Source organism: Arachis ipaensis, chromosome B10, assembly GCF_059453495.1.
Source record: "Arachis ipaensis isolate K30076 ecotype BB chromosome B10, ASM5945349v1, whole genome shotgun sequence".
NCBI lineage: Eukaryota > Viridiplantae > Streptophyta > Magnoliopsida > Fabales > Fabaceae > Arachis > Arachis ipaensis.
Window position 1 is genome coordinate 78,717,481 of NC_142435.1, and position 17,957 is coordinate 78,735,437.

General features: G+C 30.6%; 1 protein-coding gene across 1 annotated transcript; it reads right to left on the bottom strand.

Moving 5' to 3' along the window:
• Positions 1–8,268: 8,268 nt before the first annotated feature.
• LOC107624431 (calmodulin-binding protein (DUF1645)) lies at positions 8,269–9,500 on the bottom strand. Its single transcript, XM_016326920.3, has one exon. The coding sequence runs from the start codon at positions 9,277–9,279 to the stop codon at positions 8,320–8,322; it is 960 nt and encodes a 319-aa protein (XP_016182406.1). The 5' UTR covers positions 9,280–9,500; the 3' UTR covers positions 8,269–8,319.
• Between the last annotated feature and the right edge of the window lie 8,457 nt (positions 9,501–17,957).

Consider the following 17,957-nt stretch of genomic DNA (forward strand, 5'->3'; position numbering starts at 1 on the left):
GATTATCTTAAAAGAATTAAAAATTAGTTCTCAGAAAATAAATCAAAATGTAAATTAAGTTAATTAATTTTGTTAATCTTCTATATTAAGATTTAATGTATAGACAAAATGACTTAAAACGGCGGTATTACATGTTTTAAATATATAGGGTATTAACCAGTTAGGACATCACACCACATCTTTTACTTGAACAACTTTATTATAATGTGATTCCAGACCTATATATTTAAAGAGCAATACAGATAATAAGTATAATTTGAATTCATAAGAGTAAAATTAATTATCATGATTAAAGTTAACTTTTATGTCGCGTATAAATGTGATTTTAATTATTTTAAATTTGTTTAATTTTATTCTGAAACAGAGTATATTTTAAAAATAATATGCTTCTATTATATTTTTTTTCTATTGATTTTTTTCAAAGTTTAAATATCGTCTATTAATTTGTGACATTTTTAAATTTATTTTTTTAATTTATTATGATAAATTAACAATATGATGAGTATTTTGTCCGTTAAGATTGCAGAAATATTTTTTTAAAATAATTTATTTATTATACTCTAATTTATCTTTATTTCTTGTGTTTATATATTAACATTTCACATTAGAAATTTATTACATATTTAATATTATTAAATTAATATATTTTTTAATAATAAATAATATTACGTGTCTCATGATTATTATCATTGGCTGATATAGTAGCATTTTTTTATAATTGATATTTAAGATAGTTATTCAATAAAAATTGATTCAGTAACTCATATAAATATGTAAACCGTTATCTATGTTTTTAATTTTAGAATTTGAAAATTATTTATCCAATCACTGTTTGTAATATTTAATATAGTATTTAGATTTTTTATAAAATTATGACCTATTTTACCGTGATTAAATTTTGGCATTTGTTAAATTTTTAAATGGACAATAATTTTATAGTAAGAAGGATTAATTTTTATTTATGTCATGTATTTTAAAATACATGAGATGAAATATCAATATTCTTGTATTCTTCTTCTATTATTATGTTTGTATTTAAGTCAGATTTTTTCTTGTTTTATTTTAAAATTATAAAAAATATATATTATTACCAAAATTTTAAAATATAAAAATATAAATTAAAATAAAAACTAAAAAAATTAAATTAAAGTATATTAAAAATCATTATGTTACATTAATTTAACACAATATATAAATATTATTTTGATAATAAAATTATTATGTTTGACAACCTTTTGTAATTATCTTATAACGTAGTATTTTTGTATATAAAATGACTTCATTTATTTTTTTATATAAAAATATAAATGCATATTTTTTTATTTTTAATATTTTATCCCAAGCATCTACATTAATTTGAAACATAAATATATTTTTTGTAATAAATTTATAATAAAAGTTTTAGTTAAAGAGTACTCAATACTTCTTTTTATAATTTAGAGCAATAAATTTATTTTCATTTCATAGTTATTACTTTGTAAAATATATTTAATCACTCAAATTTAAAAATACACATGACAAAAAATAAGTGATATGTTAATATTTTTTCTCTTTATTCTATTTGTTATTATTAGTTTTATGAATATATTGTTTATTTTAATTTTTTAATTATTTATATATATGATAAAGATGGAATATTAAAAAAATTTATTATTTTGTCCACTAAATTTATTTTATGAAATAGATAGATTATGTAAGAATATACGAAGTCAAAAAAAAATGGACACCAAAGTCTAGTAATTTTTTGTATTTTTTATTAAGGAGTGCTTTGTTATATGTAATTTTTTTTAAGTTAAATAATAAGCATCAGAAATATATAAATAGTATATATTAATTTAATTAATTTTGTTATAGAATACCAACCAATTATGTTACTATGACGTCTGTTATTTGGACCCCCCAAACTTTTTATAAAAAAATTTAGTAGTACTTCTTCAAAAGATAAAAAATAGTTCAAAAATATTTTACTACGACTTAAAGTATCTAATAAGTTCAATAAACAACACTCTCTCTATCTTTAAGTTCAAATATAAAAATTAGATATTTTTTATTTATTTAATTTAATATTATTTTATATTTTACTATTTATTTAATTTAATTTTTTATATGATAAAAAATAATAGAATATTCAATAAGTATTAATATTATTGTATTTGTATAAATTGATAAAAAAATTCAATAAATATTATAAATTTTAATATTTGTTCTTCTAACTTCTTCTTTACATATTTTACAGGATATATATTCAAATTTTTATATAAAATAATAATGAAAAATCAAAGAATTGATACATTTTTTAAGAGGAAGGCTAATATTTAAGAAGGAGAACATATAACTTTTACAATATCAACATCTGTAGATAGTTCTTCTACTTTAATGAATCACGAAGAAAGTGAGATATAACCTTCAAAAGTTCAAAAAGTTTCATCTGATGACTTTAACCTTAACTTTTTGGAACGAGATCTTGAAAAATGGCTTTAAATTTGGCAATATCACCCAAACCAAAAAATGAGATTAGACAAGCTTATCTTAAATGGGTCCATATCAAAAACATTTTAACAATTTTTTTTATCTCCCCCCCCCCCCCAATTTTGTTTTAAGTTCCGCCACTGTTTGGACCAACTCCATTATCATGCGCTTTCAATCCTAGATTTTTCAAAGAGTAGAATACAGATATTAAGCAAAAATTGAATTTATAGCCCAAAAAAATTAAATTATCATAATACATGTTAAGTTTGATGTTACCTGAAATAAAATGATGACGATGATGATGGGTGGCTCTGACCATTTGTCTAATTGTAGTTAATCCTGTACTTGGCAATGGATTTGAAATAGGAATTATATTAGTTGATATAATATGATTGCTGATTCGTTGAATTTTTCAATTATATTTGTCAGAATATAAGGTAGCAAGACGCAAAGAAGAAAAACGATTATAAGAGCACAATTGAAAGTGAAACACATATTTAACTCTCTTGGGTAAAGTACAATTAAAGGCGCAGAAGTTTTTTTTATTGAAAGTGAATCGGTATTTAAATTGAGTACGTATTAATAGTTTTTTTTATTGAAAGTGAATCAGCTTTAAACTCTAGGAAGAAAGAATTGGATATCAAACTTCCGTATCCCCATTATATATTGATATAGATATATTTTGCTTTCACTGTTAAAATTTTTTAGATCTGTCACTCTAACTAATAACCAGCTACAAATACACCCACTATATTTACCATTTTGAATTCGAGTTTTGATATCTCTGTCATTATTATTTTTGCCATCACCATCAGTCAATCACTACATTAATACAACCAATCAACTATGTAACAAAAAATAACATCGACGGGTAAAAAAGTACCAAACAAATTTATTTTCGACAGTAACAGAGGGTAATTAGCGTCTTGGCGATTCAAAAACAGACCTCAATAATATTCATGATTCAGAACATATAGTCCCCATGGGAATCTAAAGTTCACCACCACACTCTGCCATATACGATCCAAACAGTAATACTATGATGATCCATGTAGCGGATTTTTTTTAGAAAATAAAATATTTTATTTATCAAAATAAATAATTTGGAGCGTTTTTACCAAAATGCGTCACTTCTCTTATCTCGTTTACAGTATAAACGAGATAAAGCCAAATAAAAAAAGTATATATATCGTTTACAGTGTAAACGAAATACGTAAAGACAAATTTTTAACAGCTATAAAAGGATGTGCAACCCTTTATATTCTCCACAAACATTTCACTACTTATTTTCTACCTATTTCTTCCGAAAATAAGCCAAAATGTCTAATATATAGTAGTGGATACTTGGTTGTAAATGTGTATCCGAATTGCCGTATGAGAAATAGTGATAATGTGGTGATATTTGAGTGTGAGAATCATTCTCTTAAGTACCCGGCCAAATAAGTTCTTTGTCCGAATTGAAAAGTTTGATATTGGATAGTGTCGGTGGTAGCGGAAGAAAAGAGATCGGAAGGGTGGGGTATAGGTTGCTAGCACCAATGGAAAACGGAGTTTTTCGGTTTCGTCTGTTTTGGCTCCATAGCGACGATCATGTGCGCCTGATATTTGACATCCATGGGAGAATCACGCGCGGAGCAAGTGATGGAGCTTTCTGCGGAGGTTGGCAACGTCGTGTCGGTGGCGGTGGATCTGGCTCGTCAAACTTCGTCCAAAATGACCTAACTCGCGCACTACCACCGATTCATATTGCTAGTCCAATAGAAGTCATGGACGTCGACAGTGAGGAATCCGACAAAGAGTATGTTGCGGATAGCAACAAGAGTGGTTCCCTGAGTATGATGATCACGAGGAGTTTGTACCAGAGTCTCCGGTTGAGGCATCACATAGGTATCTTCTACCTGCCCTGCACCCAATGGCCTTGTCATTTGTACCCAATCACTACGGTACATTGGATCTGGACACGATGCAAGAGAATAATCTATTTTCCAACACCGGTGAAGACGATTACAACTTGGACGGTGGTGTGGAGTTTAGGGTTGGCCACAGATTTAAAAGTAGAGATGCAGTAATGCAAGGTGTAGCACCGCAAATTTCCAAGACAGAGATCGGCACCTCTGAAAGTCATCCAATAGTGGGAACCACCGGAGATGAACATGATTATTGGACTTATCAGTCATCAGGTAACCCCTGATCAATCAACAGTAGCACCTCGCATACTGTTGGAGGGTGGTTGAATCATCAGTATCGGACAGCATCTGTCGGACACACTCCCGAAGCCATGCCAGCTTCAGGGAGAAAGACTCCTTCCTCTGCGCTCCCTGCTGCTAGACTACAGGAGGCCTGGCACCGAGTAGCTTCTCAACTAACTCCAAGGCCCTGGTCCCGTACCATGTGTGAAAGTCACGAAAGCAACCACCCACGGGCTCTCCATTAGCGCGCAACGAGGTGGTATGCGACGTCCTGTTAGGGTGATCGTGCTCTCACTCCACGGTAGGTGGAAGGTGTGGGTCTCTGGGTGCCAACACTCAACAAATGCCGTGATCAGGGAGTTGTCGAACACAAAATCTCTAAGTGGCAACATGTTACCGAACACAATCTCCCTCAGGTACGGGATAATTGAGTCCGGTGGTGAAAGTTTGTGACTCACTCTCCTCGAAAGAAGTAGACGAGACCTTTAATAAACAATAAAAAACCGAATCAAGAATCAATTTAACTTATAAGTAAAGTATTTAAACAAAAAACTACAAACATTTAAACTATAAATTTATTTACATCAAAATTTTACTTAAGTAATGAAAATATTTAGTAAAATAATTAACTTAAATATCTGTATAATATAATACAAATAAAAATGTTTCGTAAGATAACTAATAACTACACTAATAAACGTCTATTTTATTTAATTTAAATAAAATTATTTAGTTAAATAGTGAATAACAAAATTCATTTTGCATCTCTTATATATATGGTAGATTAAGTGAAAATATTTACTTGAATAACCAACAAGTATACCATCAACTTGATAACTTCGTTTAAGCAACAAGAAATTTAAGAAAAAATCATTTACTTAAATATTTAGTAAATACAAACATAAATATTTTTCTACTTAATTAAGTTTATCAGAAATTGTTAATAACTTTAATTAATAATTAAATTAATAAATATATATTTAATAATAACTTAGATTAAAGAAAAGCAAATTTAAATAAATATTTAACTAACATCCATTTTAAAGGATGCGTAACATCATACTCTAATATTTAAACCACTCTTAATCATATATTCATTCGCCTAATATGTACTGCATGCTACCTCTATAAAAGTACCTTAAGTATGGCAATATATCTATGCTTTAATATAAGTATAAAATGAAAAACAACACCAAGTTCAAAGTCGGTTACCCCTGCAATGTGCTAAATCACATTCAGTTTGTTAATGTCTCCATCGTGACTATCAACAAGCATCATATTTTTAAATAATTCAGAAATATAATTAAAAAAAGGTAAAAGTGGGAGAAAAGGCCCAAAAATAGAAGTCAAAAGCTCTTACTCAAGACGAGATGTATATATATAGGCATTCTCCACTCTTATCTCATTTATAGTGTAAACAAAATAAGATTACACATATATAAGGAATTTACACAATACGTGTATAAATGTGATACGGCCACATCGTATCATGCCTTATCTCATTATACTATAAACGAGATAAAAGAAGCGGCGCATTTCAATAAAAACGTTCCAAATAGTTTATTTCGATAAATAAAACATTTATTTTATTTATTTTGAAAAAAAAATTCTCCATGTAACCCCGGCCCCAGTAAAACAAGAATAGAAAAATGTTATATTGTTAAAAAAATATTGAAATAGTTGTAAATAGGGGTAAGTACTGTTTTGGTCCCTAAAGTTGAGCGTGAAAATCGAAATCGTCCCTCATCTAATTTTCGATTTAGAATCGTCCTTAACGTTTTTTTTCGTATTAAAATCATCCTTTTAATTTTTTTGGATAAAAATACCCTCACTACTACCAACACAATTACCTCCTCCACCACCACCACCACCACCAACACCAACACCACCGCCACAACCACCACCAACACCATCACCAACAAACACCAACCAATACCAACACCAACCAACACCAACATCAAGAACAAGAACACCAAACAACAGCAACAACACCAAACCAAGAAGTAGAAACAGTGACAACATAAATCATCAAACACAGCAGCTCCGTTAGTAATTTCCAGCACCAGTTTCCATGGTAGCAACAGTGACAACAGAAAACGGCCTCCTCTCCTTTCCGATTCGTGATTCCAATGGCGGCAGCAACATTCCCGAAACAGGACAGAATCAGAATGAGTAATGGAAACCTCTGACCAGTTCCAGCGGCGGACTTCATTCACAGCGATGGCGACGAAGGTCACAAACGACGGCACTGGGACGATGGCGGCGGAGCCCTCGCGGTGGTGGCTGTGGATCGGTGGCGACGGCGGCGTGGAGCATAGCTCCTTTTCTTCTCGGTGGTGACCCTGACTCTTGCGTTTCTCTCTCTGCTAGCCCTCGATGGCGACGACGAGGGCGAGGCGGTGCCGACGAGGGCGAGGAGCGGCGTCGGCGAGGAGCGGCGGCGGCGAGGACTCTTTCTCTCCCCCTCCTCCTTGTTTCTCCCCCCTTTCTTTCTCTCCCCACCCCCCGCTTCTCTGTATCCCTTTCTCTCCTTTCTGTCGGCGACAGCGACGGCGACGGCAGCTCCAAGCTTCGCCGGCGCCGTCCCCCTCCCCCCTCCCCCTTCCCCCTCCCCCTTCCCTTCGTATACCCTTTTCTCGCCCCCCCATGCGTTTTCTTCTCCCCCCAACACACGTTTTTATTTTATTTTATAACTTTTATTATTAAAATAGGAATAGGGGTAGTTTAGGAATAACATAAAAAAATTTATTAAAAAAGACGATTTTAATATGAAAAAAACGTTAAAGACGATTCTAAATCGAAAATTAGATGAGGGACGATTTCGATTTTTACGCTCAACTTTAGGACCAAAACAGTACTTAACCCTTGTAAATATGAAATTGAGAAATGTTACTTGTCTTTTAAATATTGAGTCTTTAATAAGTTTTTTTATTTAAATAATATTATCTAATTAATTTAAATATTTATTTTTATAGAAAGTTATTTATTTTTTATAAAAAATTACTTATTTTTTAGTTTCTTTAGCTTTTAAAGAGCGAATGATGGACCATTTTGAAAGAATACATAGCTACACTGTATGAAATTTTCTACCGAATTGTTAGTCACAAGATTCCAGCATACTTCGCTTGCAATACACGTATGTATATATATATATATATATATATATATATATATATATATATATATATATATATATATATATATATGTATTTATGTAATTAAGGAATCTACCGCACTTGTCCGTGTGAAATGGGGGTACCACAATTACAAGGATCGTTTTTCTGAGAAATTATTTGCATACAAATTTAAGCCTCTTGTAAATAGCAAAGACAAAACATGAACTCAGAATTAAAAAACTTAAAAATAAATGACCTTTTTAGTCTCTGAATATTTTCCCCAACAACAAAGTCCTATTTTATAATTCGAAAATTTCAAATAGATTATAACCCCCAAATCATACCATTCTTTTTTTTTTCATTGGAGAGGATCTACTCTCCGGTAAAAGAACGTTTTATCTTCAGACAAATAATCATAAACAAGAAAAGACGTTTACTCAAAAATTAAACCACCACAAGGACCAAATTGCATGACAAGGGGGCAAAAAGGGAAGAAAAGAAAAAGAAAGAGAATGTTATTTGAATAATAAGATTGAAGAAACAATTTAGGAACGTGTGAAAGATCCAATTCCTCTAGAAATTTCATGCATGCCAGTTGGATTGAAGCCCAAGCAGCCTAACAAGCCAGTCTTATAAGGCAAGAGAGTCCTCTTCTTCATCTCCTCAGAGGCGGCCCGGTTTGCTGTGTAATGAATCTCGTGGGCCGAAACCGGTCCTCTCCGTTTCGAAACCGAACCGTCGCTGGACCGGAAACTGGAGTTTCTGACGTCATCGTCCACGGCGGAGGCTTTCTTGGAGAAAACCTCGTACTTCCTTCTCAGAGGGTCTTTATCGGTGGCTCTTCCTTCCGAGGCGCTCCTGAAGAGAAGAAAATCCTTCAGCCTCCATTTTCGGTACCCTCTCGCGAATGAGATTGAAGATAAGAACGATGCATATGAAGCTTTTGTGTTGTTTCTTGATGATGATGATGATGAAGAAGAAGGAACTGCTCTTTCTTCGTTGCTGTTATTGTTGTTGATGATGTCTGAGACTCTTAATGGAGATAGTGATCTACTTCCTTTTCTACCAGAGAAAGCTCTCTTCTCTCTTCCTCGCGTTGGTGGTTTTTGATCTTCGTCTTCCATGGCGGCAGTTGCAGGATCGAAGCTTTCGCTCTTGCGGTGCCCAGAAAGCGGTTTGCTACTCGAAGCGATGAGTCCGGATTGTGGCTCAAAGGGGCGGATCTTTCCGCCATCGAAGAGTTCGTCAGCGGAGAGGGAAGGTGGTTGGAGGTGGCCGCTGAAATCGAATTGAAATTCATGTTCATGTTGATGGTGGTCGTGAATAAGAGAAGAAGAAGAAGGAATATTATTGTTGATGAAGGTGGAGATTCTGGTGGGGCTTGTGGGAGCGCTGAAGAAGAAGTTGCCGAAGCGTTGAGGGCTTGAAGGGGCGGTTATGTAAGGGGAGGAGCAGTTGCTTTCGAAGTTGAATTCCGCCGCCACTGTAGGAGGAGGAGCAGCCATCGGAACCACGACTTCCACGTGGATGTGAGAGAAAAAAGCGGATGTCGGTTGGAATGTGAAGAGGTTAATATATATAGAGAGAAAGCGGACCGAGAGAGGGAGGTTGTGGTAAGAAAGAGTAAGAGTGAGAGTGGGAAAACATTGACCTGAGTGATAATTTAGTCCATGGTAGCCGCCTTTTCAAACATGACCGGTATTTTATTTCGAAAGATGTTATATATGTAAAATTTTAGTTTATATATTTTTTATTTTCAATATTAATAATAAAGCAATACTGCAACATCGGTATAATTTATTATTTTTAATTAACCGTTAATTATTAATATTTAAAAATATTTACTAAAAATATAATATTAATCAATTAGATTAAAAATATTAGACTATTAATAAAAAATATTAATCAATTTCAATTAAAAATGGTTAGTCTTCAAATTTTTTTTTAAAAATAATTGATAATTTTTTTTAATTTTTTATCATATTTTTAAATTAATATTAACTTTTTTTTTGTACTAACAAAAATATTGTCCCTTAATATTTTGTAAAAATATAAATGTCATTTTTTATTGTTTTTCTTTTCAATATAAATTCAGATGGATATGTTACGATGTAAAATAGTAATTATAAAAAATATTTTAGATTAGGAGGTTATTTAGATAAAGACGTTAAAAATGTCTTTTTTTTTAAGATGTTTTATAGTAATTAAAATTTAATATATATAATTTATTAAATCGTGTTATTTTCGTTAAAATTAGATCATACAAATTGATTTGGTCAAAAATAGATAAACTAAATCTTAAACCGGTCTAAATTACTATTTTTTTTAATAAAAAATAACTACAATACCTTTATTATAGAAAATGATAAAATACTTTTATTATATATATTAATTTTGAGGATTTTAAATTCTAACCGTTTTTTTCTCTTTAAGCCGTCATGGGATTAAGATTTACGGTTTTCAAAATTAATATATATATAATATGAGTATTTTAGTCATTTTTTATAATAGGGATATTGTAGTCGTTTTTTATAAAAAATATTAATTTAGACCAATTTAAAATTTGATTCATCGATTTTTTGGCCAAATCAATTTATCCAATCTAATTATTATAGAAATAATACAATTTAATCAATTACATAAGTTAAATTTTAATTATTAACAAATATCATTAAAAAAATATTTTAAACATATTTATCTGAATAGCTTCTTTTAAGTTAAATTTATAATTAATAAATCAAAATATACACTCAATAATACTTTTACTTATGAAAGAGTATAAATCACCTTCTCTTAATTTAATTAATATAATTAATTTTTTATAATTATTTTTTTATTTAGTCAAATCAAAAGTTAATCCAAATTTTATGTAAGTCAAATTCCAAAAATCTCTTCTTCATAATTCATTCAACAACTATACAATAATCTTTTTTTGAAATAAAAATTTTTAAATTACTTCAATATATTTTATAAAAAAAAAATTTAAATATCTCAAATTCGATTAATCTCAATTTATTAAAAATTAAAAAACATAAAAAATTATTATTTTATGACCTACAAAATAATAATAATAATAATAATAATAATAATAATAATAATAATAATAATAATAATAAATCAATTTCAATTAGTTGATTAGAGATATTTTAATAATTTTACTATACTACTTATAAACCCCATGAAATTTACAAATAATTAATCAATAAATTAATTTTACTAAAAAAATTAGAAATATAAATTTTATAGTCAAATAAAATAAAACTAATTAAAATAAGAATTTTGACACTAATTTCAAAGAATTTGGCCTAAAATTGGACCGAACTGGACCCAAAATAGCCCCAAGGCCCAACCCATCAGCCCAATAACTTAAGAAGAGTCCATCTTTTATCCCATTCAGCAAAAAGAACGCTGAAACAAGGTAAGGGAAGAGAGGAGAAGGTTCCAAACCCTTGATTCCACTTCAAATCACCATATTTTCTCACTCCGGGCTTTGACCACGCGTATGTGGCGTTGAGCTCTACAAACCTCGGTGCATAAATTGGTAAGAAATCTTCATTCTCATCCTCAACCTCTCCTTCCCTAAAATTTTCGAAATTATATAGAGTGGTGTTGAGATTTTGGCTCTTTGATGTTATAGGATCTAATTAGCTTGAGAAAAATGTGTTCAATCTTGCTTTTTTGGTGCTTGGATAAAGTGAAAATCCTATAACTCTAGTTAATTCATTGATTTTGTGTGTTGGATATTAAGTTTTGGATGTGTGTGTGAGCTTGGTTGTAAACATTGGAGACTTGATGGAGTTTGGGTGTCATTGCCTTGGAGATTTTGGATCCTTGGGGCTGTGTTTGGTGCCTTTTGGTGGTGTTTCGAGTTATACGTGGAAATCGGCCAAAGTATGATTTTAGTTTCTCATATTTAATATATAATGTCTTGTGAAAATTTAGGCTAAATAACCATAGGATAGATTGGAACGCATGAGTATATTGAATGCTTAGTGCTTTGATGATAATGTTGTTATTGATTATTTGTTGGATGAGTATTGCTTATGATGATACTAGGTTGTTAGGTGATGAGTTAATGATGGTGATACGGATAAATAAGAATGGGTGGTGGTATATTGATGATTTTGTTGACATTGTTGAGAAATTATGCATATGATTATTTAAAATTGAGGAATGGTTGTATATGATAACTTGTGGTGGTTGTGATGTTGTAATTGGTATGTTGGGGTGCTGATTTTATATATGGAATGCTAAGGTTGAGTTTGGTTTTTAAATGAAAATAGAGGTTGAGAATTTTGTATAAATTTGATTTTTGGCCGAATTTTGGTGAGGCATAACTTGACTTCCAAACCCTCAAATTATTTTAAACCTATTTTATATGAAAATTGGGTTCGTGAAGTTGACGCCGTTCGAAGAACGGATGAAAAATATTTTAAAACGAGAAAGTTATGCGCGTCGAAAGCTCGGTATGTAAAATTGAAATTCTGCAGATTTAGCCTTTTTTTTTTTTAATCAAACTGCAGTATATGCGTACGCATACCCCTCCATACGTGAAGGATCGTCTCTGTTTGGCATGTATGCGTACGCGGACGAAGCAATACGTACGCATCATGGGCAAAAGAGACCCTTGCGTACACGAGCATGGGGCTTCATACACGGACGAGGTAATGCGTACGCGTGATGGACAAATTGCACTCCCACACGTACGCGTGGTCCCTATTTTAGCAAACATAGATTTTGTATTTTAAAACTTAATTTCAAACCTCTAAACCTCTGTTTTCATTCCTTTAACCCTAAATCTTAATAGTATGCCTAGTAATGAGAAGAAGCTAGGAAGAGGTGGTAACTTGGAGGTGAAGTAAGATTGAAAAATGATGAATTAAGTATGAAAAATGCAAAAAACTAAATTATATGTGATGCCATGGATGTAAAGAATGATTGTGCAATTATTATGAATGATTATGAATGTTTATTGGCTTATGCACTCGATTATCTGAGGTACGAGTTTTCTTGGATAAAGTACTGTGGCTTGCCACCACGTGTTCCAGGTTGAGACTCGACACTCTATTGACCCTACGACGTAAGGTGCCGGGCACTTATAAATTCCCGGAAAGGTTCCCCCATTGAGAAATTATATATAAATGAGAAAAATTTATGCATAGACTCTTGGAGATGCGTGTCGGGGGACATTCTAGGGTTTAGCAGCCGGACTTGTCGGGTTGGCTTGATAACCGACAGATGACTCATTAGCCATAGGACATGCATACATCATGTGCATATTGTTTGAATTGCTTGCTTGTGCATTAATTGGGAATGCCTAATTGATTATAATATGCTAATTGTTATACTTGCTATCTGTATTACTTGTATTCTACCTGTGTTTGCCATTGTCTGCTTGTCTGTCTATGAAAATTTACCGGAGATGGAGGAATGGAGGAAAGGTGGAGGGACTTAGTGTTCTAGTTAAGTTTTAGTTAGGTTTATGAATTCTTAGAAGACCATATGTTTATGGTTTCTGTTTTAGCCCTTTAAGTTTTATAATCTGGGTATCGGTGTTCTAGGATTGCCTCTGGCATTCCCAAGGACTTATATCTTATGTATGTGGCACCTTTACCATGCTGAAAACCCCCGATTCTCATTCCATAAGAATATTTTGTGTTTTCAGATGCAGGTCGAGAGGCACCTCGCTAGGCGTCTGGAGCTCTGCAGCGAAGTGGATCTTTTGGGGACTTTATTTTGGTGTATAGTTTATATATGACTATATGTACATAACTCTCCTAACAACTTGTTTTACTTTTGTGCCTCTTAGAGGTGTATGGAGAACTAGGACCTCTTATATATATATATATATATATATATATATATATATATATATATTCTCCGACTAGCCTTAGCTTCGCAGGTTGAGTTAGGAGCTTATTATCTTGTACTCTTGACCCTCTGTTCTTACTTTCTGTATATATATGTTTATGAACCTTAATTTCTTTGTACGCAATAAGTTACGTTATTTCTGAGCGTTGTGCTTTTAATTTTGCAATTTTGCTTTACCTATTCTTCAAGGCTCCTCGTATATTATATCATTTCCACTATTATCTGTATATATTTTATTTTTAGACGTCGTAATACCACACCACCTCTATTTTACGGCTTAAGCGTAAAGCTCTGTGTGGTAGGGTGTTACACTACTCATATTATATATAAAGACTATATATTATAAAATTTAAAAAAGAAATTAAATATAAAAAATTTATAAAATACATTTTTAAATATAATTATTAACTGATCAGATTAAAATCAATAAAAAAAACATACATATAAATATAAATAAAAATATAAAATAATTTGAAATCATGACTTATCATTGGTATACATGTAAGTTAATTTAAAAAATACATAGCTTAGAATTGGATAATCTTAATTTAAAAAACACATTAACTATAAAAATTATATGTATAGAATTATGAATATTATTAGTATAGAATTATGAATGTTATGTGTGTGAAATTGAATGTTAAAGATATTTTTACAAATTTTATTATGAAACTCATATTTTTAACATATCATATGCCATAAATATAAATAGAACATAAAATATAAAAAATATGAAACAAATTTTTAAATAAGATGGTCAAATTCAATTTCTATAAAATTAAAAAACTAATAAAATAATTGATACTAGAAAAGGATTGTAATACAAAGAAAAAAATATTAAAAAGTATAAAACAATAAATAAAAAACTAAGGCCATGCTTATAAAAAATTCTTATATTGTGAATAAAGATTGAACATTTACAAAATTGTCTTATGCTATTTGAGAGTTTTAGTGTTAAAAAATATTTTGAAGAAAATATGAAGAGTGAGCAAATTATATACTATAAAATAAAATCAATATATACAACAAATATGGAATATGCTTTTATTACTATTCATGTAAATTATCTACCCAACATAGAAATAAATGTGTGATGATTTTTAATAAAGAAATAAAATATTATTAATGTCAATTCAATGATATTGATTCATTACTCATTAGTCTTCAAGGTAATTATTGATGTTCACCCAATTAATAAAAATTAATGTTGTATATGCGCGAGGTATATATATAATGGAAAAGTATGAGGAGCTAATGTTGTTGTTATACAATGTGTACAATGAGAATATTTTGTAATTAAAATCAAATGATAATTAAAGTAATTAATTATTATTTATTTCAAATTTCAAATTCAATCCAAATAAGAATTATTCTATATCGTCAACAATGCAAAATTGAAAACTGCCAATCTTCTCCTCCCATTTATAGGGAATTGCTTATCGAAAATTCTCACCTTCTCTCAACGGTGCCACCTCGCAACCCGCAACAGCCGCCATCGCGCATAGTCTTGGGAGACGCTGCCGTGTGCACCGCGAAGGACCGTACAACACCGTTGCGAGGGATGTTTCGTTCGTGCAGCTGTAGACATCCTAGTCGGAGAAGATTCTCCCCAGCCGGCGACGGTTCACCCTCCGATATCGTCTTTAATCACCACAAAGTTATACACAAACTCCACTTATAGTTGCTCTCATTGTTTTACTTATTGTTATCAACTTTTAAGGTGCCATTGCTGGCTATGGTGGTGGTTGGTTTGGACTTGCCACTTTCTATGGTAGTGGTGATGCTTCCGGCACAATGGATCAATTTATTAGAGCCATTTTTATGCATGTGTTGATTATATTAACATAATAACAACATAAAATGTTAGTATTGTGCATTTTGTTTAGACTTGGTCATTGTTTTTTTCTGTTCTTCAATTATAGAAGATGTAAAATCTCAAATATAATGTTCTTTAAAATTAAATATATTATTGTTAGTGATGGCCAATAAGACTTAATTTTATAATTTGTATGCACCTTCAAAGTTAAAATAGTTTCTATACTCAATAGACATGGTGGTTGTTACACTAACCAAATCAATTTTCTCACATAAGCTAATTTGTATTGGATTATTTTTTTCCTCCATTATTAGAGATGCTACCTTTTTCTTCTATCTCAGATATCAACTTCTTCTATAATTCTTCCTCCTTATGTGGTGTCACATCTTTTTCTTGAACTTGGAGTTGTACATTAATAGGTTGATTTTTATTATTATTATATTTTCATGTCACTAATATTGCGATTTATATTAGTTTCTTCTATTGTTCTAGTTCTGTCACCAATTTGAAGAATATCAGAGATTTGGAGTATAATTATTAAGTATTTAGTTGGTTGGATTGGATTCAAGTAAATACAATTAAATTATGAAGGATGTTCATCTTACTAGATATACTGATGGTTATTTTCATTGTTAAGTGGATGTTTGGTTGTTAGTATTAAATTCAACTAGATACAATTAAATTATAATGGATGTTTAGTTTAATAGGTATTCAAATAGTTATTTTTATTTTCAGGTGGATGTATGATTTTTTGTATTCATTAATTATTATGTACCTTATGTGAATATATGAAAAGTAAAATATTCTTATATTAATAAGTAATTTAATTTTGATGCACTGATTGTGTAAAATGTTTTACATAATCGACCAATTACATCTATTTTTTTAGATAATTATTCACGCAGTCAAAGTAAAATAGTAGTAATAATAGTTAAATACATGCATAAAACTAATTTATATTGACAATGTATTAAAATTAAATTAATCTTTTACTCGTTAGAAAGAGTAACTAGAAAACTTTATCATTCTTAATATATATAAATTTTATAGATAGTGGTGTAAATTAAATTGTGACAAAGATTAAATAAGAGTGAACTCACCTTTGATTTTAATATTTTTCTAAATTAACCTGCATCTATGTATGTGGTTCATGCATTTGCATCATTCAGATGGTTATAATCCCTTTTAAAGTATAATATATTCGTGTCATCAATGCATGAAAGGTAACAATAATGAGAAAATAAAGGGTTAAGTAACTAATTTTTACCCTTTAAAACCCAAAGAGATAATAGAATAATAAAATATATTACACAAAAAGAATAAGTTAGTTTTGACACAAAATAGTTACCTTGCTATTGTTGGCTAACTAGAGTACATGATCATTGATCACTAGTGAAATGGTCAATTCCAAATCATATTTTTAAATTAAAATATGCCGGATGTTCATTTTACTAGGTATGTGGATGATTATTTTCAATTTTAAGTGGATGTTTAGTTGATTGGATTGAATTTAAGTAGATATAATTAAAATATGTCAGATATTCAATTCACTAAGTATGCAGATAGTTATTTTTATTCTTAAGTGCATGTTTATTTGATTGGAAAGTATGCAATTTGAAAAGTATAGTTAAATACAAAGTAAAAATAAAGCAATGAATTATTAGTAATCAATGTTTTTAACATGATCAAGTAAGTGATAGAAAAGAGAGGTATCAAATTTGTAAAACAGTAAAGATAAAAATGAGAGAGAGATCAAGCAAAAATACCATGTAAAATGCCATTTTGTAGATTCTTCCAATTTTGGATTGAGTTTGTAACAATCGATCTAAAAGAAAAACTATTTTAAATTTGGTCATTTCATGAACCAACTTCCTAGCAAATAGCATTGAAAAATTGACATTATTTCTTTCTTGCAAAATAGCAACTAGCTGATACTACTATTTGATATAACTATATTGTTACTAACATTTACATAATTCACATTCTAATAGTAGTAGCTTGTTTGTGTTACACAAGGTGATTTATATAGTTAACATGTGGATATTGTGGAGAGTGAAAATTTAACCATTCTTGATATTTCTCTTTTTATGACATAATCTCTAGTGCCTTCCTTGTCTGTCCAACTACATTGAACACAATTACTGCTATCCGAGTTGGAGCAAGGCCAGCTTTAGACAACTGATCAGTAGGTGATCCGTGGTCAATATAACGATCTGGAAGAACCATTGGCCTCCACTACGCAGTTGTTATGCAAAAAAATGCATGAGTTATCCGCAATTTATAATATCTTTAAAGATGCATATAACAAGTGCTTTAGTTCTAATTTAAGTTGACAAGTCTTGTTTGGATTTTTACCTTCAATTTTTCATCTAGAAGACCATCAAGGGCCATGAACTGAACAACATGAGACTCGAATCCTCCAATCGATTCTTCTTCGACAGTGATCAAAACTTCGTGTGATTTTGCTAGGCTGCGAATAAGGAAACGATCCAATGG

What these genes read in the sequence shown, in the direction of transcription:
- LOC107624431 (XM_016326920.3), bottom strand. Translation starts at nt 9,279, where the DNA reads ATGGCTGCTCCTCCTCCTACAGTGGCGGCGGAATTCAACTTCGAAAGC.